The sequence below is a fragment of the Prorops nasuta genome, unplaced genomic scaffold (genome assembly GCF_024137725.1).
Source record: "Prorops nasuta isolate Cenicafe-Biocafe unplaced genomic scaffold, Cenicafe_Pnas_1.2 PNAS00010, whole genome shotgun sequence".
In the NCBI taxonomy this organism is placed as follows: domain Eukaryota; kingdom Metazoa; phylum Arthropoda; class Insecta; order Hymenoptera; family Bethylidae; genus Prorops; species Prorops nasuta.
In genome coordinates, this window is record NW_027116807.1 from 2448343 (window position 1) to 2472451 (window position 24109).

At 35.3% G+C, this 24109-nt stretch overlaps 3 protein-coding genes across 6 annotated transcripts in view; 1 reads left to right on the forward strand and 2 right to left on the reverse strand.

Moving 5' to 3' along the window:
* The first annotated feature begins 720 nt into the window (after positions 1-720).
* APP-BP1 (Nedd8-activating enzyme E1 regulatory subunit APP-BP1) lies at positions 721-3469 on the forward strand. The gene is made up of 10 exons (XM_066732940.1): positions 721-824; positions 893-1109; positions 1167-1243; positions 1390-1554; positions 1625-1807; positions 1875-2370; positions 2439-2572; positions 2664-2866; positions 2949-3085; positions 3159-3469. The coding sequence occupies exons 2-10, from the start codon at positions 1053-1055 to the stop codon at positions 3387-3389; spliced, it is 1683 nt and encodes a 560-aa protein (XP_066589037.1). The 5' UTR covers positions 721-824; positions 893-1052; the 3' UTR covers positions 3390-3469.
* A 111-nt stretch (positions 3470-3580) lies between these two features.
* Nca (neurocalcin homolog) overlaps positions 3581-24109 on the reverse strand; it is a 101188-nt gene continuing 80659 nt past the window's right edge. The window contains exons 2-5 of the mRNA XM_066732942.1: positions 11590-11775; positions 11253-11371; positions 11000-11188; positions 3581-10685 (exon numbers count right to left, since the gene is read on the reverse strand). Of these exons, the coding sequence (XP_066589039.1) occupies positions 10485-10685; positions 11000-11188; positions 11253-11371; positions 11590-11659 (579 nt within the window). The 5' untranslated portion in view covers positions 11660-11775 and the 3' untranslated portion in view covers positions 3581-10484. The remainder of the gene's footprint in view (positions 10686-10999; positions 11189-11252; positions 11372-11589; positions 11776-24109) is intronic.
* Positions 16660-24109, reverse strand: part of LOC136776977 (neuronal calcium sensor 2) — an 87207-nt gene continuing 79757 nt past the window's right edge. For all 4 annotated transcript variants that reach the window (XM_066732946.1, XM_066732945.1, XM_066732943.1 and 1 more), the window contains one exon: positions 16660-23846. In XM_066732946.1, coding sequence (XP_066589043.1) covers positions 23670-23846 — 177 coding nt within the window. In that variant the 3' untranslated portion in view covers positions 16660-23669. The remainder of the gene's footprint in view (positions 23847-24109) is intronic.

The following is a 24109-nucleotide window of genomic DNA, read 5'->3' on the forward strand; positions in this document are numbered from 1 at the left end:
GTGTATCGGTCTTCTCCGACAAACTTTGGTAGATCTCGGGAGCGACAAGGAACGATGTCGATTCTCGGACCTCTCTCTTACTCTATAATACGTTTACCCCAAACGCGACTCGCAAAGCAAAACAAAATCCTTTTCCTAATACTTCGGTAAAAGTTAAATTACCGAAGGTCCCAGCCCGAAATTAAAACTTTCCTACATTAGTTTTCAATTATTATAAAATGCTTATATGTAGCCATTAAACTTATTAGATTTGATAATAAATACAAAAAATGCGTTCTTATAATATCAAATGAGTTGAGGTATAATAAACTCAATGTTTATGTATTAATCTGTTAACAAATGCATTTTTATATTTATTATTGACTCCAATAAGTTAATGGTTATTAAAAAAAAATCCTTGTAATTAAAAAAAAAATGAATAAATCTTAAGCTTCGCCAAGAATCGAACCCAAGCTCGCCGCTTGATAAACGGCAAACTTGTCGTCTACGCTACAGCGCTGACTTGATATACCAAAAGCAAAATAGCCTTTTAAAGATTGACTACAATTCTTTCATTAACTCGTTATGGAGACCGTGCACACACTGCACACCAACACAATGATAGCGAAGTGTCAATATAAATTATACTGAAAAACTGCGAAAATTGACCGATAGTTTGCGCTGATAGTATATGCATATACACCAAAATACATTCTTATCTCACTGTCATTGTGCTAGTGTGCACGGTCTCTATAAACGATCAAGAATTAGCTGCCATAATTAATAAATTTATTATGATTTTAATTTGAAGCCTACATTTTGCATGAAGATACGATAGTTTAATGGTATTCATGCAGTACTTTAAATACAAAACTATTTATAAGCTTAACTATTATAAATTATTCGATTACAGGTAACATATATATTATTGTTCGGGATTTTAAGTGTATTATTGCGAGCGGTCGAGACTCGGGCCGACTTCACAGTAAGCCGAAAGTATAGCTTGTGCTGCTCTATAATTCATTAGCAAACAAATCGATAGCCACGTACTATACAGCGTAGCATAATTCAAAATGGCGGAGTTGGCAACGCTGTTTTCACATTACATTTTTGTATATGCCAAAGTCGCAGTTCGTATGAATTTACGAAAACTGGTTTAATTTTTAAATATCATATAGAATTTCTAGGTACTTATTATGGCATCACCAGCTCCTAAATCACCCGAACAATCTGAGAAAAATCGAAAATATGATAGACAATTGAGGTAAATGAAATGTCAGTTAATTTGGAGGTTACATGAAATATTATACACGCTATTATCATTTGTGAAGAAGACAAACTTTGATTGAAAGTATTACCTTGCATTTTTAATTGTATTGAATTTTGCTATATATTTGTTTGCAATTGTAGATTATGGGGTGACCATGGTCAAGCATCATTGGAAGCAGCACATATTTGCCTTATAAATGCAACCGGTCTTGGAACTGAAATATTAAAATCTTTAGTACTTCCAGGAATTGGTGCTTTTACAATTGTAGATGGTAAAAAAATTACACATGAAGACATAGGAGCAAAGTAAGCAATATTATAAAACAAATATTTAAAGGTATTTCATTGATTGCTTTGTTTTTTATAATACTTTTAGCTTCTTCTTGGATGTAGACAGTGTTGGAAAATCTAGAGCTCAAACTGCTACCCAAATGCTTTTGGAGTTAAATCCAGATGTACGAGGGGATTACATAGATGAAGAGCCTGAACAAATTTTATATAGTAGTCCAGATTTCTTTAATAGCTTTACTGTTGTTATGGCTACTTCTTTAACTGAAAAGTAATAAATCTGTTATGATTTGGCAACTAATGTCCTTGTCAAATTCTATTATATCTTTAAATTACAGATCTCTAATTCTTTTATCTAAAAAATTATGGGAATTAGATATACCTTTAATTGTATGTAAAAGCATTGGATTTATAGCTTATATGCGTATCCAAGTAAAAGAGCACACAGTTGTAGAAACTCATCCAGATAATGAGCGACCAGATTTACGTTTGGATAAACCATTCGATAGTCTAAAAAAGCATTTGGACTCCATGAATTTAGATGAAATGAATTTTAATGATCATTCTCACGTTCCATATTTGGTGATCCTTTATAAATATTTAAAAGAATGGATAGCTGAGTATGGTGATTTACCAAGAAACTATAAAGACAAACAAAAATTGAAGGAAATGATAAGGAAAGGTATGAGAAAAGATGAAAACGATTCAAGAAACATTGAAGAAAATTTTGAGGAAGCTATGAAAGCCGTTAATACTTCTATCTCACGTACCGTAGTTCCTAGTAACGTTACCAATATTTTAAACGATGAGCGCTGCATTAATTTAACAGCAAAGGTATAATTACTTAATCATAGTTAAGCAAAGACAACAAAAGAAATTCACTTAAACAAATTTAATTTCAGAGCAGTTCTTTTTGGATTATTGCTAAGGCTGTTCGTGATTTTGTAGAAAACGAGGGTGGTGGTTTATTACCACTAAAGGGATCCTTACCGGACATGACTGCTGACACTGAAAAATATGTAAATCTTCAGCAAATGTAAATTGAGATTTGAAAATTATTTGATGTCTCGTAAATTATTTGTGAAACGGTATTGTTTTAGTTTTATTAGCGTTTTTTATTAATATAGATACCACAAGCAAGCAACGGCAGATGCGGAGGCAGTTTGGCGCAGAACATTGCAGTTGCTAAGGCAATTGGGAAGAGCCTCCGACTCTATTTCTGAAAGAGAGGTGAGATTATTTTGTAGACATGCTTCAGAAATTTATGTTGAAAAAGGGACGTGCATTGCTGACGAGAACGATCCCAAATCCATAGATACAAATAACATTGGTATGTTAATCAATTGCTAATATGAAAAAATGATTATTATACTATTGAATTAAAACAAAAGTTAACACTTTTTCATGAACAGTACAAAGTTTAGAAAACCCGGAGAGTATGATGGTTTATTACGTCGTTTTGAGAGGAATCGAGAAGTTTCAAACGGAATATAACTCTTATCCTGGTGAATTTAACGACCAAGTAGAACCTGATATAGTGAAGCTCAAAGTAATATTATTTCAAATTTTAGTTCATTTTTTGTAAACTTTTACGTTATTAAGAATTTGTTGTGGTTGTATAGGCTTGCATAAATAAATTATTAAGCGAATGGGGCTGTGGATCTCTGGCGAAAGATGATTACGTACACGAGTTTTGTCGATTTGGTGGTGCGGAGCTTCATTCTGTATCAGCATTTTTGGGAGGACTCGCTGCACAGGAAACAATCAAATTTATTACAAATCAATACAAGCCGATCCACAATACATTTATATACGACGCAGTTTCATCAAGCTCCGCCACTTTTTATTTTTAATAATAGAAAATGTTGATTAGAGAGAAGTTTGATGTGTGAAGGAAATGTGAAATAAAAGTTTTTGCATATAACGTTTTAAATCATATCTTGTTATCTTTATCTCGTTTCTTTCGCATTAATCATTGATTGAAAGGAAAAAATTCAACGATAATATTACATGCTTTTATATAGTTGTGCTTAATGAAACACAATTTAAACGAGTATAATATCAACACTTTAATGTAGCAATATATAACTGATACACAAGTGATCCGTTCTTATTTATAACAAACAACTATTAATAACTGTACTTACATTAATTATGTATACATATATAATTTGCATGATATATAATATGTAATGAATCACGTGTTATACATCATACGGTATATTATATATTTATACAAATCGCGAAGCAAATCAAAATTATTCGTTTTACACTCCACAGTCGTTTAATACGCAAACACATTAATATCTTACCGGTGTTCCGTTCTTAATTGTTAATCGATTAAATAACACAACGTAGAACCAGCTGCGCTTTGATTTTTCAATATCTCCTATTCATCGCTTCCGTTTGTACGACATCAGCATATATCCACATCATACAAATACTATATAGATATACATATACGTATCGTACATATCATACACAATGTTGTATTTATAGAATGTATCATTTTGTTTTCTCGTTAATTAAAACGAAACGATGAATTTCACACGAAAGGTTGATTTATAATTGATACTGCTACATTTAACAATTGTATATAGAAAAAAATAATGCAACTTTCGCATAGATCAAGCATTACCGTTTAGAACTCTCAAAAAAAGTATAATTATTCTCATTAATATCGTCCTATAAGTTATATATTATACACGCATTGATAATCTCCTTTACAAATTAATATTCTTTTATCATAGGTACTACTTAATTCCATTTTAACGAAAAGAGAGGTGTATATTTTAAATGCGAGATTCAACGACGTTGCATGGCACGGTGGAAAATTGTTAATATAATTATGCGAAAGTTTTACACTTCATTATTCATTCTGTTCTAAACAATCGTCTTGTTTTTATAATATATATGTATACTTTATAATCCTTCGCGCACTTTTTCGTGCGCGCGCGGCACGGAGTGAAATATTAAAAATATTTTAAGTGAAGTAGCTCAATGTTTGCTACTCCACTTAAACCTTTCTTCTAGAGGAAAATCGCGTAATGCAAGAGGATAAAATTTGGCGAAACATCAATAATTGTTATTGAATAATGATCAGTAATGGTATAATTTGTTTGATATAGTTTTATATATATAGTCTAGAAGACGAAGGGGGGGGGGATAGATAACAAATGAGTGATACTTACAGCAGTAAGTTTGATCAAAAACAAGAAAACTAAGAAGCGTATCCAGATATCGAAGAATTTGAAAAGATAGGAAAAGTTAAAATTTTTTTTAAAATGTTCAGTTTTTCTATACCTAAAAAGAGGAGACACCGGCGTAAGCCCAAGGTTTACATAGCGTATCTTAATTAATTATAATAATTAACTTTCATTTTTCTTAATGATACGAATTGTACAGTGAATGAATTTTAGCAAACTTTTTATGTATTTATCGAATATTGATAGATCTCAATACATACTATAATAGAATACAGATAACGAATGGTTTAACTATATGACTCACGTCCCATTAATAGAGATTTTTTTTTAAAGGAGCAGACGAATCTTTATAAGGCATAGATAATTGTAGAAGATGTTTCTAGATTTAATAGATTAAAGTCCTTTCCTTTATTGTTGCATGTGTGTGATAAAATCCTCAACCTTTAAAGCTAGGAGCACTTTTCAAAATTACTAGCTAGCTCTAGCTCCAAGATTTTAATGTTCATACAATCCACACTACAATCGATAAATCTTAATACCAACTTGCTGTATACGTTACATGGTAGCGCTCGGCGATATGTACTTGCCGCCGAGACACTACCATGTCTCTTGATTCCGAAAATTAATTACAAATAGTTACATTTTTAGCCTTCGATAAGTTTTAAAATGAATAATTTAATTTTCGAGCTTCATTAGTAAACCAGTATTGTAGTAAACACGAATAAAGAAAATATAATTATCTACATTAATGCCGAATTACAACATTTTTCAATCCTCTGATTCAATTATTACAATTATTGTTGAGGTATTTTATGCAATTCATGGCTTATTGCAATTTTTAGGGAATCTGAACTGTTTCTAATACGATTACTTCTTAAGAGTTTAGAAAAGCAGGAATCTCAAACTATTTTGCATAGTCTGTAAAATAAAAGAGAAAATAGATACGTATACATCAAAAGTGAAGACATAAAATTATGTAAGCTAAGTTTCAACGATTTTAGTAAGGAAACAGATGTCTATTGCATCCTCCTAATGTCGCACACGAGTTTTACCGATTTTTCTAAATACACATTAATGCACTCTACCTGAAACATAGATGTTTCAATAATCTCGATCCGTTCAGGATTTATTTTTACAAATCTACGATTATTGTTCACATATTAATTTAATTGATGCTTCACAAAACAGAGTTAATTACATTTTCATTTATCTTGCGTTAATTATACAATTTGCGAACCTTAAGTAGCTGCTTAGCAAGTGCTAAACAGCAAAGAATAAGTGGACGCAAAAAGTTAATCTCCCATTAGTAACTCGTTACTACAGGGGAAAGTATTACGTTTTTATTGTTCTTATTTCGATATACTGATAATCATACGATCATTACTGATTTCTTTATTCCAACGAGCTAAACTCTGAACAAAGCTGATAGTTCTGATCCAATTGTATTTCAATGAAAATTATAAAGCTCAGTTTAACTCTTATTAATTGCACAAATAAATTCAATAATATTACTCTTTTAATGCAATTTGAATAGATTACATCATTAGAATGTAACAGTTTCTTTCATTACTCTTCTCAATTACAGCTATATGTATATAATAACAACAGCTCGTACAATAAAGTTATTTCATATTTAATGACTTTGTGTTGTAGCATTGTTAATGCGTCATTATTGTTTTACGATAAGCTCACTGGAAACTAGATTTTTTAATGCTGATCAAGAATTATTTAGTATCACTCGTGCACATAAGCAAAAATATTAATTGTTGAATGAGTCTATTTCATACGCATAAAACTTACAAAAAAAGATTCAAAATTATTTTTCTTTTTAATTATGGTTTAAAATTTAAGATGTTCCAAACCTGGTATAATTTTCTTATTTATTGCTTTCAACTTTTCTTTAAGGTACTATGATTGCATTTCTCAAGTTAATAATTATATCTCTTTTTCATTACTTTTATATAATTCCAGTGCTATTTGTATCACCATTTTTTTAACGAGAATCTTTGTCAATTTACTTGTTAACTCATTATTTGTTTGGTACACATTCTATCTTGACCACAGACATGCGTGCCACCTTAATCATCTCTTTAGTAAGTCAGAAATATCGAATATATTTAGAATTCTTAAATATGCTAAGTTTTAATGAGGTTATTTATTTTTTTTTTGTTTATACATCGACTATTTGGATTAGAGATAAAACTATATAGTCTTCTTCACTTAGTCATTAATGAGCACAAGATAAATAGATGTACATCTTAGAGCGTGTAAGGGAGATATAACATTTCTTTCATTTCGCGGTACTTAAAAAAAATATATAAATAAATACTGTAGAAGTAAGAGAACGCAGAATCTGGATACAACATTCTATAACTATAATAACACTTTCTAAAAGGGAAACATTTTCGCCTTTTATCAAACGATGCAGCTCAAGAGTCAATAAATGAAAAGCATGATCGCGCAGAATTTGGCTAAAGAAATAGATTCCTAAATAATAAATGTAGGATCCTAATGATTTTGTTTTGTTTTATGAATGCGTTAACTCGCTTGATCGGTAAAATTAATAAAAATCTTGTCAACATTCTTAATTTCCGGGGTTACATTGAAAAAATATATAAGAAATACCTCCCTATGCCAGCACAGCTAATTAATTAACTTTTTTAATTTACGTTACTCTCTGCTGCTGCATACCCAATTTTTTATATAATATATTTTTGTATATATGTGTAAATGTAAACTGCTCATTAGGCAAAATGCTATCTCACATTTTTCTATCTTAAATTTTAGCAATCCTAATCGAACGCTGGCAAGTTTGTGCAATTTTTAATTCGAATTTTTTCTTTCTTTTTCTGTTTTCCTCCTCATAGCGATTTTGTCTTTAATACAACACACGCGCACAAAAATTGCACAGATATACACACATACAGCCACGTACACACGCATCCATAAAAATAAATCTCTAAAAATGTACGCGTGCGCGTGAACTTTCATTCTCTCTTTCTCTCTCTCCATTTATTTTCATCTTTCTTTCCTTTCACAGAGTAGCGAATAGTCTCGAAAATGAAGCTCTAGAGAAATTACAGAATGTAGCTCTTATCCAGCCAAAAGGAAAATTCTGGACTAACGATTAATGGAAGTTTAATTTCCGAGTCAATTCCACAATAATGATAATTGGTGTGTGGTAAACAATCTTGACAATCAGATGTTCACGAATCACCGTAGAAACTAATTCTATTTGGATTATCTTCATAATTAGAAGTTACTTTAAACGAAATCCCAGAAGTTTCATCTTGCTTGGCGAGAAATCCTTTATGGACATTAAAATACATAGCTTATTTTATTTTGATGTTAATTATTTACTGAGCAAAGATCGTTAGAAACGAAGACAATTTTGCTTATTAATCCATAGCATTATCCTATTTCGAAATATAATATTTTTCTTAATATATTATTTAGCACGATTCTGCTGAACATTTTCTGTTTGAATATCTGCGAATGTCGTCCTCCAACATGCCACTATTACTAAACTCTTGATTTATTCTACTTTAGAGGAATTTCTTATTTTCAAATAATTTTAACTTTAATAAAAATAAATACATATCGTTATTCATGCTTGGCAGCTGATTTGACAGCAAGAGACGCTTTCTAAGCAGCATTCGTCTTCTTCCAAAACGATCTTTACCTTTACGCGTAAGCTTAATCACTAACTTTTCGTTGCTAATGTAGCAAAATTTCACGCAAATGAATTTCTGATATTATTGTTTTTACTATTATTACACTTGCATGAAAATTGGATACTTAAAAGTTTGTTATGTGATCGTTGAAATATTGATATTAAGTGACGTCCTGTAACACAATATTGCTGATGAGGATGCAATAAGAGGTTAAAAATATAAAAATAAGACCTACAACCACCTCGAGGTGGAGAGTTAATCGGACAGAGTCGCTCGAAAATCTGTCGATGTAACTGTTTAACACAATTTTAAAAATTCTCTTCACAAATATTTATTTGTTAGGTAAAACATCAGATTAATTTAAATTATTTTAATCTTAAATAAAAGAATATGGGTGTCGGTCTTTCATCTAATTAGCTCGACATCTTAAATACATATCTGTTGGCTTAATTTAGCTTTAACACAGCCGACATATTCGATAAAGAAAATTGAGTATAAATATTAATGAAAAACTATTATCATTAGAAGTGTTAAATTACATTTGATAACGCAAATCTTAATTGAACACCGACAGAATCAACACAGCGTCTGCTTTTTTTCTTAAAAGAAATGCTATAGCATCAATCATTCAATTCAAGAGCTTTGATTTTTGCACCAACAACCGAATAATTAATTTGTCGAAGCGTGACTAAAAATCAATATTAGAAGTCAAAGAAAGAAAAAAATTCTCGTGGCATCGGACGATCGGAGAGCGCTTAGCTTCTTGTATAGTCGAGGTCTCGGGGATGATGGTGTGATAAAGTTCATTAAATCGATCTGTATTATCGAGACGGAGCAGTAGCTGGACTAGTCCCTATGTTTTCTTTTCGACTAGCTTGCGGTATGCGCAAGTGCCATAGGCTTAGTGAACTCTGGACCTTCGGGAGCCGGTCCAGCTCGTCTTCGAGAACGACCCACGGCTAGCAATCCCGGTAAATTCCCATTGGGTGGAAAATGCTACAATGAATCGGTGCATTTGTGTATCGCGTGTGCTATAATAAAGAACGAATAAATCATTTTCCATAGACTAAAATAAAAAATTGAAACCAGCATTCCATACTGAAGAATAGTGAAAGAGATTTTTATAAAATCAAACTGGTACAAAATAATTAAGAATGAAGCACTGGAAAGTTTGTCGAAAGATGTGCTGCGATTTGATTGTAGGAAATTAAAAAACGAAGGCCGTTTTATGACAGAAACTCTTTGTCAGCTTAGAAGCTACCAAATTAAATCAATGAATAGGTAAAAATAAACAATGATAGACAAACCATAAATAGGTGGAGGCTCGTGGTAGCAATAAGCGTCGGTTGATTTACAAGAACATTCTTTGTCAGAGCAGAAGCTACCAAATCGAGTTAATGAGTGAATAAGGGTAAACAACAATAATGCACAAATCATAAATAAATGGAGGCTCTTAGGAGCAATAAATAGAACCCACTAGTCGGCCATGGAAATGTACATCACACCCGGTAAACATCGGCCAATTAGCAGCAAACTTCAACGGGGACACGCGTACAAAGAACAATACAAAAATAAAAAAAAACACGTTTTGGTAGCTCCCTTACATATTTAATAGTTCACGCGTTACTTATCCAAGAGCATATATCAGAAATCGTATCTAGATAAAGCCCAGTTCTTCTTGCTTCATTCGATACTCCATGCCAAATACTAAAAAAAAACACCATAAAAAACGTGTGAACCCTAGCACTGATTCAGTCTGTGAGGTGAAAAGAAATTCTTTATTCACCGAACATTTTGATGGAAGAACTTTTCTGATCGATCGTGAAATTGTTGCAAGAAGAACAGTGCTCAGTTGCCTTGGGTAAGAATGACGAAAAAGGAAGAGTTTTCTTCTTTTATTTAAAAAAAAATCCTAAACGTTTATAATTGAAGTAAAAAACTCTTCCTCGGTCAATGACAGCAGAATGGTGGTTGTGTGATACCGCAATGCGTGACCATGGGGCGTAATTGGACCGGGTCTCGATTCGAAATTTTTGTGAAAATGGCGAAACATTGTTTGCCCAGGGCCTCACTGAGCCTGTGCACTAGGATCACATTGCAGCAGTCGTACAATTGAAGGATCGCTTTTCGCACCCTCGATGAACTCGTCCAACGACAATTTTCCATCTTTGTTCTTGTCCATCTGCCTGAAGATCTTATCGGTTCTTCTTTCAGGCGTCGACTCGTCTTCTGGCATTTTCATCACCGAACCAACCATTTTATAAATAGCCTAAAACCATTAAAAATTTATCACTAACAAGTTTACTTTTATCAAAAAAACACGAGAAACTAAAATAGAGATGTCAGTGCATTTTTCAGCTATTGCTGCTGGGATAGACGTCGTGAATTTTTTATAATTACCTTGTAATAATATCCATGAGTATAAAAGTTAAGTTACTTTCATAATAATAATAAGATACAAAATGAATATTGCTTGCAAGATTCGAAAAAAGTTTAAAAGGATCTTTCTTCTCGATTGAATTTTAAATGGGAGTGAAAAGTATTAGTAGTAGGGAGCTTATTGGCACGCTATATTTTGCTTACCGTAACGATTTCAAGCATTTCTTGTCGGGAAATGTAACCATTCCCGTCAAGGTCGTACATGTTGAAGGACCACTTGAGCTTCTCCTCCAATTTACCACGAGAAGTTACACTGAGCGCACAGAGAAATTCCCGGAAGTCGATCGTTCCATCCCCATTGGCATCGAACGTCCTGAACACATGCTCCGCAAACTGAAATTTAACATAAATAATTGGTATCCGATCAATTAACATTCATTAACGATAAATCAATTACCTTCGTTGCATCCCCGTAGGGGAAAAAGTTACCATAGATTTTTTTGAATTCTTCAACGCTGAGATGTCCGCTAGGGCAGTCCTTTAAAAAACCTTTGTACCATTCCTGAATCTCCGCGTCTGAATAAAAAATTGCACATAATTAAAAAAAAACTACCCACCGTTGATCTTTTCACTGATAAATTTGAATTTCTGTCAATTTAACTGAAATCCAATGGAATGTTAATTAAAATTCGTGAGTTTCCGTATAACGTGTCACTAGTCGTCGATTCGAGGCTGAATATAATTTCGTTGATGGTAGATGTTTATTTAATGATTAACAAATTCGTTTGGATTACCTGAAAATTCCGTATTCTGCTTTAGGTCCTCTAGGACTTCCGGCTTTAATTTGCTATTTTGCTTGCCCATGGCTGCTTTCAGCCCCTTCCAGAATTTTTTACTTGGCGAATAAATACTTTTAATATTTTACTGACCCACAAAGTGATGAATGTAGCACCGCTTGTAATAGGCACCACTAGGCACACCTGCAAAGAAACAACTAATTAATGAATAACCAAATCTCCTAAGCACGTCTCATCAGAAAAATATATACGGAGCCCTCTAAATTCCTTTCAGTATTTAAGGAAAAAAAAGTAATGATAATTCTAAAGTATGTATCAGCCAGAAAATGTTGTTGAAGATAAGCCAGAGGAGAGAGAGAGAGAAGGAAAAAAATATGATTGGACTCTTAGTAATCGAGAGGTCGAAGTACACGTGCGTTCGCTTTGCCTGTATCAAACACAATCATTTTCATGCATTTCATTCATTCCTCGAGCACTCGACTAAAATCTTTTTTCGCTCAATTCAATCTCACCCACAGAACTGGCACGCAATTATACAACTTAAACGCTAGAGTTGGCATTGGAATAACAAATAACTCGACACATTGATATTAATAATTAATAATAATACATTTAGAGCATAATGTGATTTATTATAATAACATTAGTAATGATGATAATGCGGGTTTCGTCGGTTTCCACGCCGTTTACCCACCCACATACAAAACATGAGTTTATTTTGATTGCTTAAACTGAATATTAATTATACCACAATAATGTATAATAATAATAAGTACTAGTTCTTCAAATTTCTTGTATTATGCATCGATATTACGAGCATGGTTTAAGATCACTCAGCTCTGCCTGCTAATCGTCAACTATATGCGACAAAATTTGACAAAAAACGCAATTTTTTCGTTTAGCATCGAGTAATTTGGAAGATAATAATACTACGAGATAACTTTTCATCTTTACGATCGCTATGCGTCAGATTACAGCATTGGATAACTAGCTGGATTTAATGACGGGCCGGTTATGCGAGGATGGATGGAAATTCAATGTTTCTCGTTTTATTCGTAAATAGCTGAAAGTTTTGTAACGACAATGGCTGTGCTTAGAGCCTTGAATCCATGTTTTCACTGTGTGAGAAAAAACTCGATAGTAGAAAAAGGCAGCGTGACAGTAGAAAAGTGCCGAAAAAATTCTGTGGAATTTAATATTGAAAACTGAACGGTGTTTAGATTTAACAATTACACGAATCGTTCGATTCACTTGGCAAATTTTATATATCTTTAAATGCAAAGTGTATTAGAATTAATGAAACAAAAACCTCAAAGGATACTCTTGATCTGAAGTATGACAAAACTTGCAAACTTAACGAATGACTGAAATCTCTTAGTTTTATCAAACGACAGAATTTATTTTATCAAAAGCAAGAAATAAAAACACATATTTGACTTATCAGGATAAGTAAAGGTAGGTTTAGCAAATGGATTAAAATTCAGTAAACGTTATAAGGTTGGGACGCAGTGGCTTTTACCTGGATTTTTGCAAGCGAATTAATATGAAATCCGTGTTCCAATAATGTTACAGCGATAATGAATGATGGACGAAAGGTATCGCGTACTGGTACTAGCGGTAGCCAATGTTAAACAATGCTCGTAATATACATATAGATATATTCATGTGTGCATATTATCTGCATACATTCATATGCTTAGCCCGCAGCGTAACGTTTATTCTTATATATATCACTGTTGGTGCCCATATAGCGTTCAACTGTGTATCTGTTTTGTGTTTTCGTGTATGTTTGTGTGTGTACTTTTATGTGCGTAGAGAGGAGCAATAACATATTATAATATACATATTGCACATGCGAATCGCGTACTTAATTCTGATTACATAAAAAAATGTAGGTTACAGAGACCTAATTTGGCAAAAAGGTAGCCAGATAAATAGATGTTTTTTTTTAATTACTTGCCATACGCTCAGAAGAAATGTACTTGAAGTATAATATCGATCAATAGTGATTATTGGGCATTATATTTCGCGAGCTGATATAACGACGAAAGTTGAAACCTTCGTTGCATGGATAAAATTGAATAATAATTAAAATGAAAGGTGGTCTTAAAAATTATTCCAATCAGCACTGTAATCCTGATTTCGATAGAATAAAATTCAGCTGTCTCTCGCATGAATGATTTGAATATATATCGATGAATGGCCAGGTACGTTCGAGCGGGCAAAAATCAGGAAATATGCTCATATGTACAAAGTTACAATTAATCGGTGTGTGATAATTAAGGTACGACCCAGTAACTTATTCTCATGACTCTGTGGTAGTGTAAGCACTTGCTTCGTAAAAAAACTTAATAGTGTCGCTGGGGGGTATCGGCTAAGCACAGTGCGCTCTTAAATTTTACATAATTAATTATCGAAGATTGGAACCGCGCTTCACAAAATTGTCATTCTATTCGACCGAGCGAATTGCAGCAAGAACAGAAATGTTGGATAAACGTTGAAATCATTATTTTCCTTGATTGAATGAATTCTCTGGTGGACCGAATTTTCGTTTGCTCCTGCATAGTCGCAGAATCGTTTCTTCTTAAATTCGAATCGATTCAATGAAGGAAATTATTGCGAATGAATTTCGCGAAGCGCGCTGCTTATATTTTACACGAATTATCCTAGTACCAGTTACGAATATACGAATGTAATAATATACTTTATAAATGTACACTCGGCCCTTCCCTTTTCTCCTCCAAAGTATATCCCTCTAATCTTTATTATTCACTTTTTTACGAATTAATCCGGACGTGTTCGCGTTTTCGGTAAACCGTTTTTGTGGTCGCAGGGAGAGCCGCCGAGATGAACAGTACAAAATAACATTGTTTTCTAGTATATATTATATTTATATATTTATAGCGATTCAGTTTATCTCAACTCCATGGTCAATCGTACGAGTTTGCTACTCTCTCTCGCCTTTCATTCTTATAAATACTTTTATTATTTTGCACGTTCCTTCCGTTTTGCCGACCACGCATGAAATATTATGCAAAGGAGAGAGGCACTCACGCGAGCAAGCCTATTACGCACTACTTTCGCTAAAATTAATACTTAGGGATTGTCGGATTCGTAGTGTATCCAGAAATTTGCTTTCTCGATTATCTCAAGAATTGGCTGGAGCTTTTTGGAGACGGCTTTAATACGAAGTTCAGCTTTATCTGAGTGAAAGACCCTAAGCACTGGCTAAGAACCCCTTTTAATTATATTGAATCGTTTACAATTCACGATCGCGCCTTATGGATAAAAACCGAGATCAACCTTCCATTGATTTCAATCCATAAACGAATCGCGTGGATAATTAATTAACATCGTTCAATTAATTTCTTTCTACTGATCTAATCGAATACCTTATAGCCATCGTAATTAATTAACGGCATTGTTCGACTGATTAAAATATCCCGTCACTGGCGATAGTCGAGTTCTATCCTTCGAGCTACTCTATTTACAATAATAATAATAATAATAATAATAATCATCGTCGTCGTCATCATCATGCGACGTTAGTAAAACGCGAATGAAAATCGATAGAATTGAATTCAGTCAAGTTGAAAAATGAGAAAATACGGACGCGAATTAAAGGTTTGATGGTCGGTTGGTTAAAATGATTCGTGATTAAAATTTCCCAATTAATTAGTGCAGAGAGTCCCTGCAAGGTCAAACGATGAATAGCGTTTCTACCATTGGTCTTGATTGCTCAGGGATTATCTAAATGGAAGATAAAGTTATTCAAAGATCCAAACGAGATTCTAGCCCGCTAATAAAGCTTTTCTCACACACTCTCTCGATCTCTTTAACCTCTCATTATCTACCGTTGTTCACCCTTTGTTTTCCTGATAAATAAAACGATTTCCAACAGTCTTAAATTTGCGATCCACTATAATTCCCGGAGGATTTTCTTCAAATTGAATGTAGAAGCTCGTATATATATATACATATATATTTAATTACTTCAGGGTCGATAATGAAGGATGTGCTGGTATGTGAGTAAACGCGTGTTCGAGTACTTAAAACGAGTCGAAATTTAAAATCTTATCGGTTGCTTAATACGTTATCTTGCATAAACCACATCGAGCTATTAGTATCCTCCTAGTGTACGCTAGAGATTTTTTCAGATGTGCCATTCAAATACGTTGAAGAAGATTACGGCCCTAACTCAGCCTACTAATTAAAGAATAATCCAGCTTTTATCTCGAAGCGCTCAAAATCGCAAGTAATTAACGGCAGTACATTCCTCGGAAATAATTCTCGCATAGATATATACACACGAACTAAACAAAATAATAACGGTGGCACGAAAACTTTAAATACACGAATTAACTAGTTACTCGAGTTTCTTAAAAAAAATCCGCCAATTCCAATTCACACTCCATTCCTCGACAAAAAAATCTCGCACAAACGTGTTCCATACATCTTCCACGCATTCCTCTCAATCTTCGCCGTACGCGATGTGTTGCTCGATGCAATTGTTCGTCGTTCTTCTCGTACATCCGTCGAAGGTTCGTGGGAGAAAGGGACGAAAAACCGGGGTTAAAATAAAAAATCCAACGAACGCGGGAAACTCTGGAGATAGCAGGAGCGAAGTATTAACTTCGCCGCTATCCAGTTTCCGAGCGGCCCTTTTTTCGTGGTTTAAATGCACTTTAGGTCCGTGTGTGTGTTTGTGTTTTTTATTTACTTTAAAAAGACTCGTCCTACTTCGTCGCCATTCGCGAGAAGCTTACTATTTCGATTGTCAATGCTGCACTTTCTGGTCTTCGGCATTTCCGCACTCCCCCCCCACCCTCCAACCCACTCAACTCGACTATTTTCACTCCATTCCGAGTCACTCGACCCTTTATCCGCGCATGTACCCTCTCAAGGTCACCGGAAAATCCTGCGAGTGTATACACCGAACCAAAATCCCACCGCGTTATCCAGTAAAACGCGCGCGCGTGCACGTTTTTCTTGTATACAAACGAATGAAGGCGCCAGAATATTTTTTACAACGTTCAACGACAGCTGAATCCCCCCCCCCCCCCCCCCCCCCACGTGTAACAACGAGGAGCAAGGAAGCACGTGCTCCTTATAAATCTTCCTCTATCGCTCGACTATAAATTCAATTGAAATTTGGCACGCAAAAATTCTGTGCGAATATGAACGAAATGCTGGACGTTTGTTGCTGTAGCGAATTGCGGTGTAATTTACGCGTGTAAAATATTAATAAAAATCTGACAAAAATATGGCGTTATGTTCCTTATCGAGTAGAGGGGTTTCGGTTTACAGCTGTGTGACGCTTTTCTGGGGGAGCTTTTATATCTTGCTGCGATAATAATTGTAACGGGCTTGTCCCTTGAAAATAAAAAGAAAAGTTGCATGCAAGCGAATAGCGAGTAGAAAAAAGGGGATCACTGTCGTTGTAAAAAAGCTTCTAGTCTGTGAAAGTTTTTTCTACACATATAGATACGTTAGAATTATTCTCATATACGATAAAAGGTGCTGCAGATTCGTACAATGCCAGTTTTTAGTTGTAGTCGCGTTCTTAATTAATATTGATGTCTCGGGGATAATTAAAAATTTTTAATTGTGTTTGTAACAAGACTATGGAGGCGAGTAGAAAATTAATCGATGAAAGAATTACGGATAAAAAAGTCAACTTTTTGCGGTGGCTTTGTACGAATCGATTAGTTTTATGTATATGCTTGTCGTATTTTTAAATATACAGATTTTTTATAATATATATATATATATATATGTGTGTGTGTGTATATATAGTCGTTTACTATTTTATTAATATATCATATATACCTCGAAATTTTATATCAATGGATAGAGCTCTTTCGTTTGAAATTGACTTGATGGTGGTAAGAATGATCGAAGCACGTAGAGAGTGATCGCGAGATGAAAATCACTTTTATCTCTTTTTTTACCCCTTTTCTTTCGCGAAGGATGGAACGAGCCGATGATATGTACCTAACCTAACATAAATATAGTATATGCGGGAGCGCCATTCCTCCTTTTCCCTTTTATTCATACATCGATCTCACTTCTACCCATCATCATCCCCCCTCCTTTCATTTCAAGATATCCTTGAAAAACAAATTCCTCTCAAAAGAAAACAATTGCAATTTTCATAGAACCTTTTCCACTTTTTACATTTGTCAAAAAATTGTCAACAACGTCATTCGATCATTTGGCCTGCAGATTCAACTTTAACGAGGAATATTGTTCTTCAATGATAATTTACAATTGTCAAATACTCATAGTTTTGTAATATTTTTCACGTAGCGAATTTTCTTTTTTTGTGCTTTTCCTAGCGAGACAAGAGTCAACGACCCGCCTAGTGTTAAATAGAAACACATACAATTGGTCGATTTCTATAACTAATGGAAATTAGTTTGAGTTCTTTTTTACAAGCAACGATTATATTGTAAACTCGAGCAATAATTGGCCAATGCGGATAAAACATTCGTTCGGATATTACCAAATTTTACGTAGTAGATTCCTGCAAGACTCGTTCGAGACCTTTCTTGCCAGTCCTTGCTCAACATTTAAAACACAGTTGCTTTAATTCACAGAATATTCACTTTCGTGTTAAAATTGACCCTTCTTGAATCCATGGATTAATAACCAGTAAAATATTAAGCGACGAACAGCAGCGAACGTAATAAACGAAAGAATATCCTTCAGAGGTCGTTTAGTCCGGTAGGATTCGAATTAGCCAGCTGGAGAATTAATAAAATCACGGAATATCCTCGAAGAGAGGAATAAATTATAATTAATAAGAAAGGATCGAGTAAAGTTTAGAATTTCACTGGGTGGAGTCTTGCGAGCTGCGCTTTCCCAATGGGACGGTTAGTCGACGGCAAATTTAATAACGAATTTAGCGAGTTGTCAGAGGCGCGTCAGTGTGAATTAATTAGCGCCTGCGTCTGGAAGCCGTAAACCGGACATAACGCTGAAACATTTTCCCAACGCCAGTCGACAGCGTTTCCCTAACAAATTCAACCGAAAATCCACCCAGAATTCGTGCTACCGACCGCTGGAAAACACCGCACACATTGTTAAATTAATCTTAACTCTGGCGAAGTGAGAAAATACGGTAGAAACAGAAAAAACTGGAAGATTATTTACAAAAACATTTTAACGCTATCCCATAATTTTCTCGAGTAAAATTGAACGACATTCTTGCTTCCATTCGATTGAGAAGTTTAAACAGAATTTTGATGAATATTTAAATATAGCTTTCGGTTTCTTCTTTAATACCTCCTCAGATTCTAATTTCCCAACTAACGTATATTGCACATTTAGCGAGTTACGGTGGCAAGTATCACGTCGAATGAGATCCGACTGGTACAAAATTAACATTTATCCCTTAAGCGAATTTTTCTCTACTTAATCGACAACTTGTCGCTATTCGTTGTTTATTCCTTCGCGCAAATTTCTAAAAACTTCCTCCACGATTACTCAGTTTCCCTGGGAAAGCAAAAACTTTGCCGAATGGCGATTCGACTATTGTTGCGAACGGTAGAAAATAAGGAACGACGGTCAACAAAGCAATCGAATAAATGCTCGATCGCCGAGCGATTTAAAGCTTACATCGACGGAAAAGCTTTAAAATTATTATAAACTTTCGATCACTCGTCTCTACCGAGTTCCAAACGAGAATTAATTTAAGTAACTTTCGAGCTCCAATCGTTTGGCTCAATTGTCATGAAACTCGGTTAGAGAAAAAGTGATAGAAGTACACTGTGTAATCGGTGAAAATATATGTTAAAGCGTTACAAAAAGTAAGGAAGAGAATTGGTCGAATGAGAGACATTGCTCGGGTTTCGGTTTTAACGACGAATATTGAACGGAACGCCGTGGGTTATTAATCGTAAGCGGATGACAGGTTTTGCCCTGAAGTCTGAGTAATTTGATTCATAAGCGCAAGGTGTTAACGCCAGCCTAGGCGAAGTGACTCGGTTCCAAGCCTGGGTTTCATCAACGCTGAAGTTCGGTGTCTCCCGAGGGCGCCATATCGTTGAGTCGAATCACTGGCTAGGCCAGCCACCAAGCTCCCAAGGATGTGCGATGGATCTTCGGTGTATATCCAGGGTGACCTTGGCAACTAGTCAAACTGGCAGTCCGGCAAATTGTAGGAAAAAGCGTAATCGTGAACTGGACTGCCCGAACATTTCTAGTACGTTGAATGGCCTTCGTTTCCAGTTAGTAAAATGGCACTGGGATTGGTTCACTTTGCTTGATCTTCTTGAGCCGTACAGTTGGCTTCGAGGTGTCCTTTCAAACTTCACCGGTAAAAGTTAGCTGAATCAGCTTTGATCAAGCCACGTCTTGTCTTTCATTTGAGTAACTCTGATAAACCTTGGTCAGTCAGTGTTCATGGCAAACCTCGTTGGCTTCGGTGAACCGTGAAATAAGCCAATTTTTGGTCGTTGAAAAATTGTTGATCGAGTAAAATGAATTAATTTAAAAGAAGACCAATAGTTTTGTCATTCCTCTCCAGATATTTTCCTTTGTAGTTTGGTCGCAATTCGCAGACTCGATTAGAGTTGGAGATTGATCCGAATGGTGGCAAACGTTTCTCCAGAGAAGCACGAAGTGAGTAGAATAGTCACTCGTGGTCAGCCCACAAAAGCTTCAGTGGTCCAAGTTAGACTTCCCTGCAGATCCAGTTCGCCAAATGTGTTCACAGCTTTGGCTAATCACCATCTGTGCCATTGACATCTCAAAAACGTCAAGCCTGTCTCGGTTTAGCGTGTCGTGCCAGCTGAGGATTTTTGCTGAATTAAAAAGAAAAATTCGAGTAATCTTCGATGATAGAATTGAGGTTTGATATTACTTTTAGTGGTACGAGGTAAAGTTGAACAGCTCCATTGAAAATGAGTCACTTTAAGGATTTGCAGTACATCTTCTTCAATATCAGACGTCTTTGGTTATCGATTTTGTCATTCTGCCTCGAAGACAGTCCAATTAGCAAGGAACAATGTTTAATCCAAGGCTATTACGGTCAGTTGGACCGACTGGCACTCGAGGCCTCGTCCAAACGTCGAATTTGACAAGTCGAACAACTCCATTTTGGTGATTATCATTCCTCCAGTTAAATTTGCTCTCTGCGGTGTCTACCAGCCTCAGGCTCTGGTGTAAACTCGTTTCTGATTGTACCGATGTATACATATATACCGCTGCACGACGAGCGTAACCACGAAATCAGAACTGCGCACTAGTCCTGAGTCCAGCATCAATGATTGGCTAATTTCACTTGCACGTTGCATATGCCAAAATATCACATTAGCCAGTCAGTCTTTGCACGAATTAATACGTGACTATGGTTCACCAAATACCGAGCTCTCTTTAATTAAACAGCTTACCGCCTCTTTCCACTAGTTTCAACAATTATAACGATCGAGCCTGTGTTTTGCTCGTTTGATTGGATACTGGAAAATGGAAAGCACTTTTCTCGAAAGAAAACTAAAATTGAGTTTATATTTTTTTTCTAACGCACTGGTGAACCAATATTCGTTAATACTTAGTGTTGGATGAACGGAACATCGTTTGGGATGGGATATTCAATTAAGTGCGATTAATTAATCCTGCTGGTCAGTCTGGGTAGCAGCTTTTAGCATCGCCACTTTCCAGAACCAATTTCATTTTGGAATACTGCAAATCCATCATCGGTTTCCTTTCAGCATGAATTCCGCCTGACATTTGCCTCCATGCATACTATCACCATATCCTAAATACTTTTCCTATCTAGATCTTGTTTATACAGAATATTATGGTCGAAATAAACAATTTCGCATCTTATTAGAAAATCACGAAAATCGTTGCGGGTGTCTCTTGAAATTTTCCCATTATCTTCCGCACACACACACATTGCGCGTTAGCTCTCTGCTAGTACTAATTGGGACTTGGTACCGAATATTCCCAATGTAGACTCTGCTCCATAAATTATTCATGTCGAAATTCGTATTGCTGCAATTCGTTTCTAAAATTACGTCAATATGCCATCTCTCTGCCTCTCGCTCGTAGATGCAACATCGTTTGTCCGGTGATTAAAAGAACTTTGTATCCAATTGCATTTATGAAGGAATAATTGATTGTTGTGGTTGCATTTAATTAAAAGTTTAGACATTACACTCTCTCTGGGCCTTGTTTTCTTCAAGTTTGCCCGTTTAAATTCATGTAGACTCAAATATACACTGTTTTCGAGAATCAACGTGTTTCAACCAGAGAATAATTCTTAATACTGCATTTCGTTTCTAAAATTACATCGATATACCATCTCTCTTTCGTTTGCGGATGAAACCTTTTATCCGATGAAAAGAACTCCATATCTCGTTGCATTTTTGAACGAATAATTACAGTCATTGATCAAAAGTATATACTTCACAGTTTCTCCGGGCCTTGTTTTCTTCAAGTTTGCCTGTTCAAATTCAGCCAGACTCAACTATACACTGTTTCGGAGAACCAACGTGTTTCAAGCAGAGAATTAATCTCGTGCGTTTCCGAAGTAACCGAGGGAAATTTGTCGAGTTAGTTCCACTAGGTCTTGATTGGCCAGCTGGATCGTAGAGAGATTCAAATCCATTTGACGGTCCCTTTTCCCTTAATCGTAGCAGTGGTCGTTTCCAGGAGGAAGTCCCGTTCTTCCCATTGGTGAGCACTGCTGGCAAATTTCGAGGCTCGTCATAGACGATAAATCCTTAGTCCAGCGAAAGATGATTAACACTGCGAGCTAAGAACGTCGTCGATCTTAATTATCATCGATACAGTACTGCAGGTTAGAGTGTAGAAATTCGTGGAGCACAGCTTGCGCAGATCGACGCTCCGTTTGATAGAGATTAATTCCAATTAGGTTTTATGCTGGAAGCCACTCGGTTTTGCTGAATTATCGATCGGTTTTCCTGCTGTCTCTCGTACATCTTTGGTATCCGGTTTGCTTAGAACCACCCGGAACTTCCGGTTCTGCCCGTTCCGGCGTCTCTGATATGGTTCCATCGAACAAGACCTCGTTTATCGACGAGGTCGCCTCATCCGTTACGATAATTCGACTGCGCTTGGCGTTCGAGACGTCGAACTGATAGATTAGTCGGATTTAATCCGCTAATTGTTCCACGCTTATCGATCCAGCTCCTTTCTTTCGCCTCATCAACAATTTCGTCAATGACCCTCTTCTACTCCTCACAATTCAATCTTATTTCAAATAGCCCTGTGACCTTTCGCTTCGGCTTAATCACTTTTTAATACCTGCAATTAACTTTTTCATCAGGTACATTATACGATAACCTCTTTTTGATTCTAGTAATTGCTCATTAACTTTTTTCACCCAAATCTGTTTTTATTCATTTATCAACACGAATAATGGGTGTAAAATTGATTCATACGTTTATATCGATTGGTGTTCTGCAGGATCAAAATTTTTATTACGATTACTTGAAAATATACTAGTAAATATTTAGCGTGCTTTGTCCATGGGTTCATTGTTACCATTTGCACTCCTTAGTATTCTCCTCGACAACAAACGAACGTTCTATAATTTGGTCATCCATTCAAGATTTTCAAGAAAACGTTGAACTCCTCTTACCATTCTCGTAAAAGAGAGAAATAGAAAGATATATATATATATATATATATATATATATATATATATATATATATATAGAGAGAGAGAGAGAGAGAGAGAGAGGAGAGAGGTTGGAGATTTTTGAACAATCGTGCGTACTTTGCTCGGTCAACGTCCTCCCACTCTCATTTAATTATGCTAACGTTACGTAAACTGAAAAACTGAAGTTTCAACAGGAATAGTCTCGTCTTAATAATAGAAATTGATCTTTGTGGATTCTTCCTGATCTTCTCGGTTATCCTTGCCTTCAATTGGAAATTCTTAATTAGAAATCTTGCTCTCGTATGTTTATTCGACGTTCTCTCGGTACAATTTTCGTGTAACATCGCTTCGCTGTCGTGAACATCCTACTCTTGCAGCTTCTGGTTAAGTGAATGTGTGTCTTTTTACGATGGCACGTCTTAAATTCTCCCGGAGGTTTTCGGGATTAAGGAGCTAGCATTTTCGAGAGCTCCTCGTCCTGCAGGCATCCTTTCAGGAATTCATCCTGCGTGAGTTGCCCGTCGTTGTTCTCGTCCATCTTCGCAAAAATGTTCTTCGCCCGTTCCTCCGCACTGTCCGCTGGCCTGTTGCTCGAACAAGCACCCAGCATATCGTATATCGCCTGAAACAAAAAGTATCGTCCATCGGTATCAATAAAATTTCCATAAAATAGCAATTCTTTATTGGAGAACTTCAAGGGAACTATATACCTTTTCCTACAAAGATATCTCGAAATATCACTGGCTATATGGAAATAAAAATTCAGACAAAAATTCATCGAATATTATATACGAGAAATATTCCTTGATTATTTTAAATCAGAATAAACTTATCTACATGAAATTCAACATTTCCAGCGAGTTTTTCATCCTATCTTATATTAAT

Bases quoted from the DNA above. Each gene is read 5' to 3' on its own strand.
- APP-BP1 (XM_066732940.1), top strand. From the start codon at position 1,053: ATGGCGGAGTTGGCAACGCTGTTTTCACATTACATTTTTGTATATGCC. The intron at 1,808-1,874 runs GTAATAAATCTG...TTTAAATTACAG, and splicing joins GCTACTTCTTTAACTGAAAA to ATCTCTAATTCTTTTATCTA. The intron at 2,573-2,663 runs GTAAATTGAGAT...TTATTAATATAG, and splicing joins TATGTAAATCTTCAGCAAAT to ATACCACAAGCAAGCAACGG.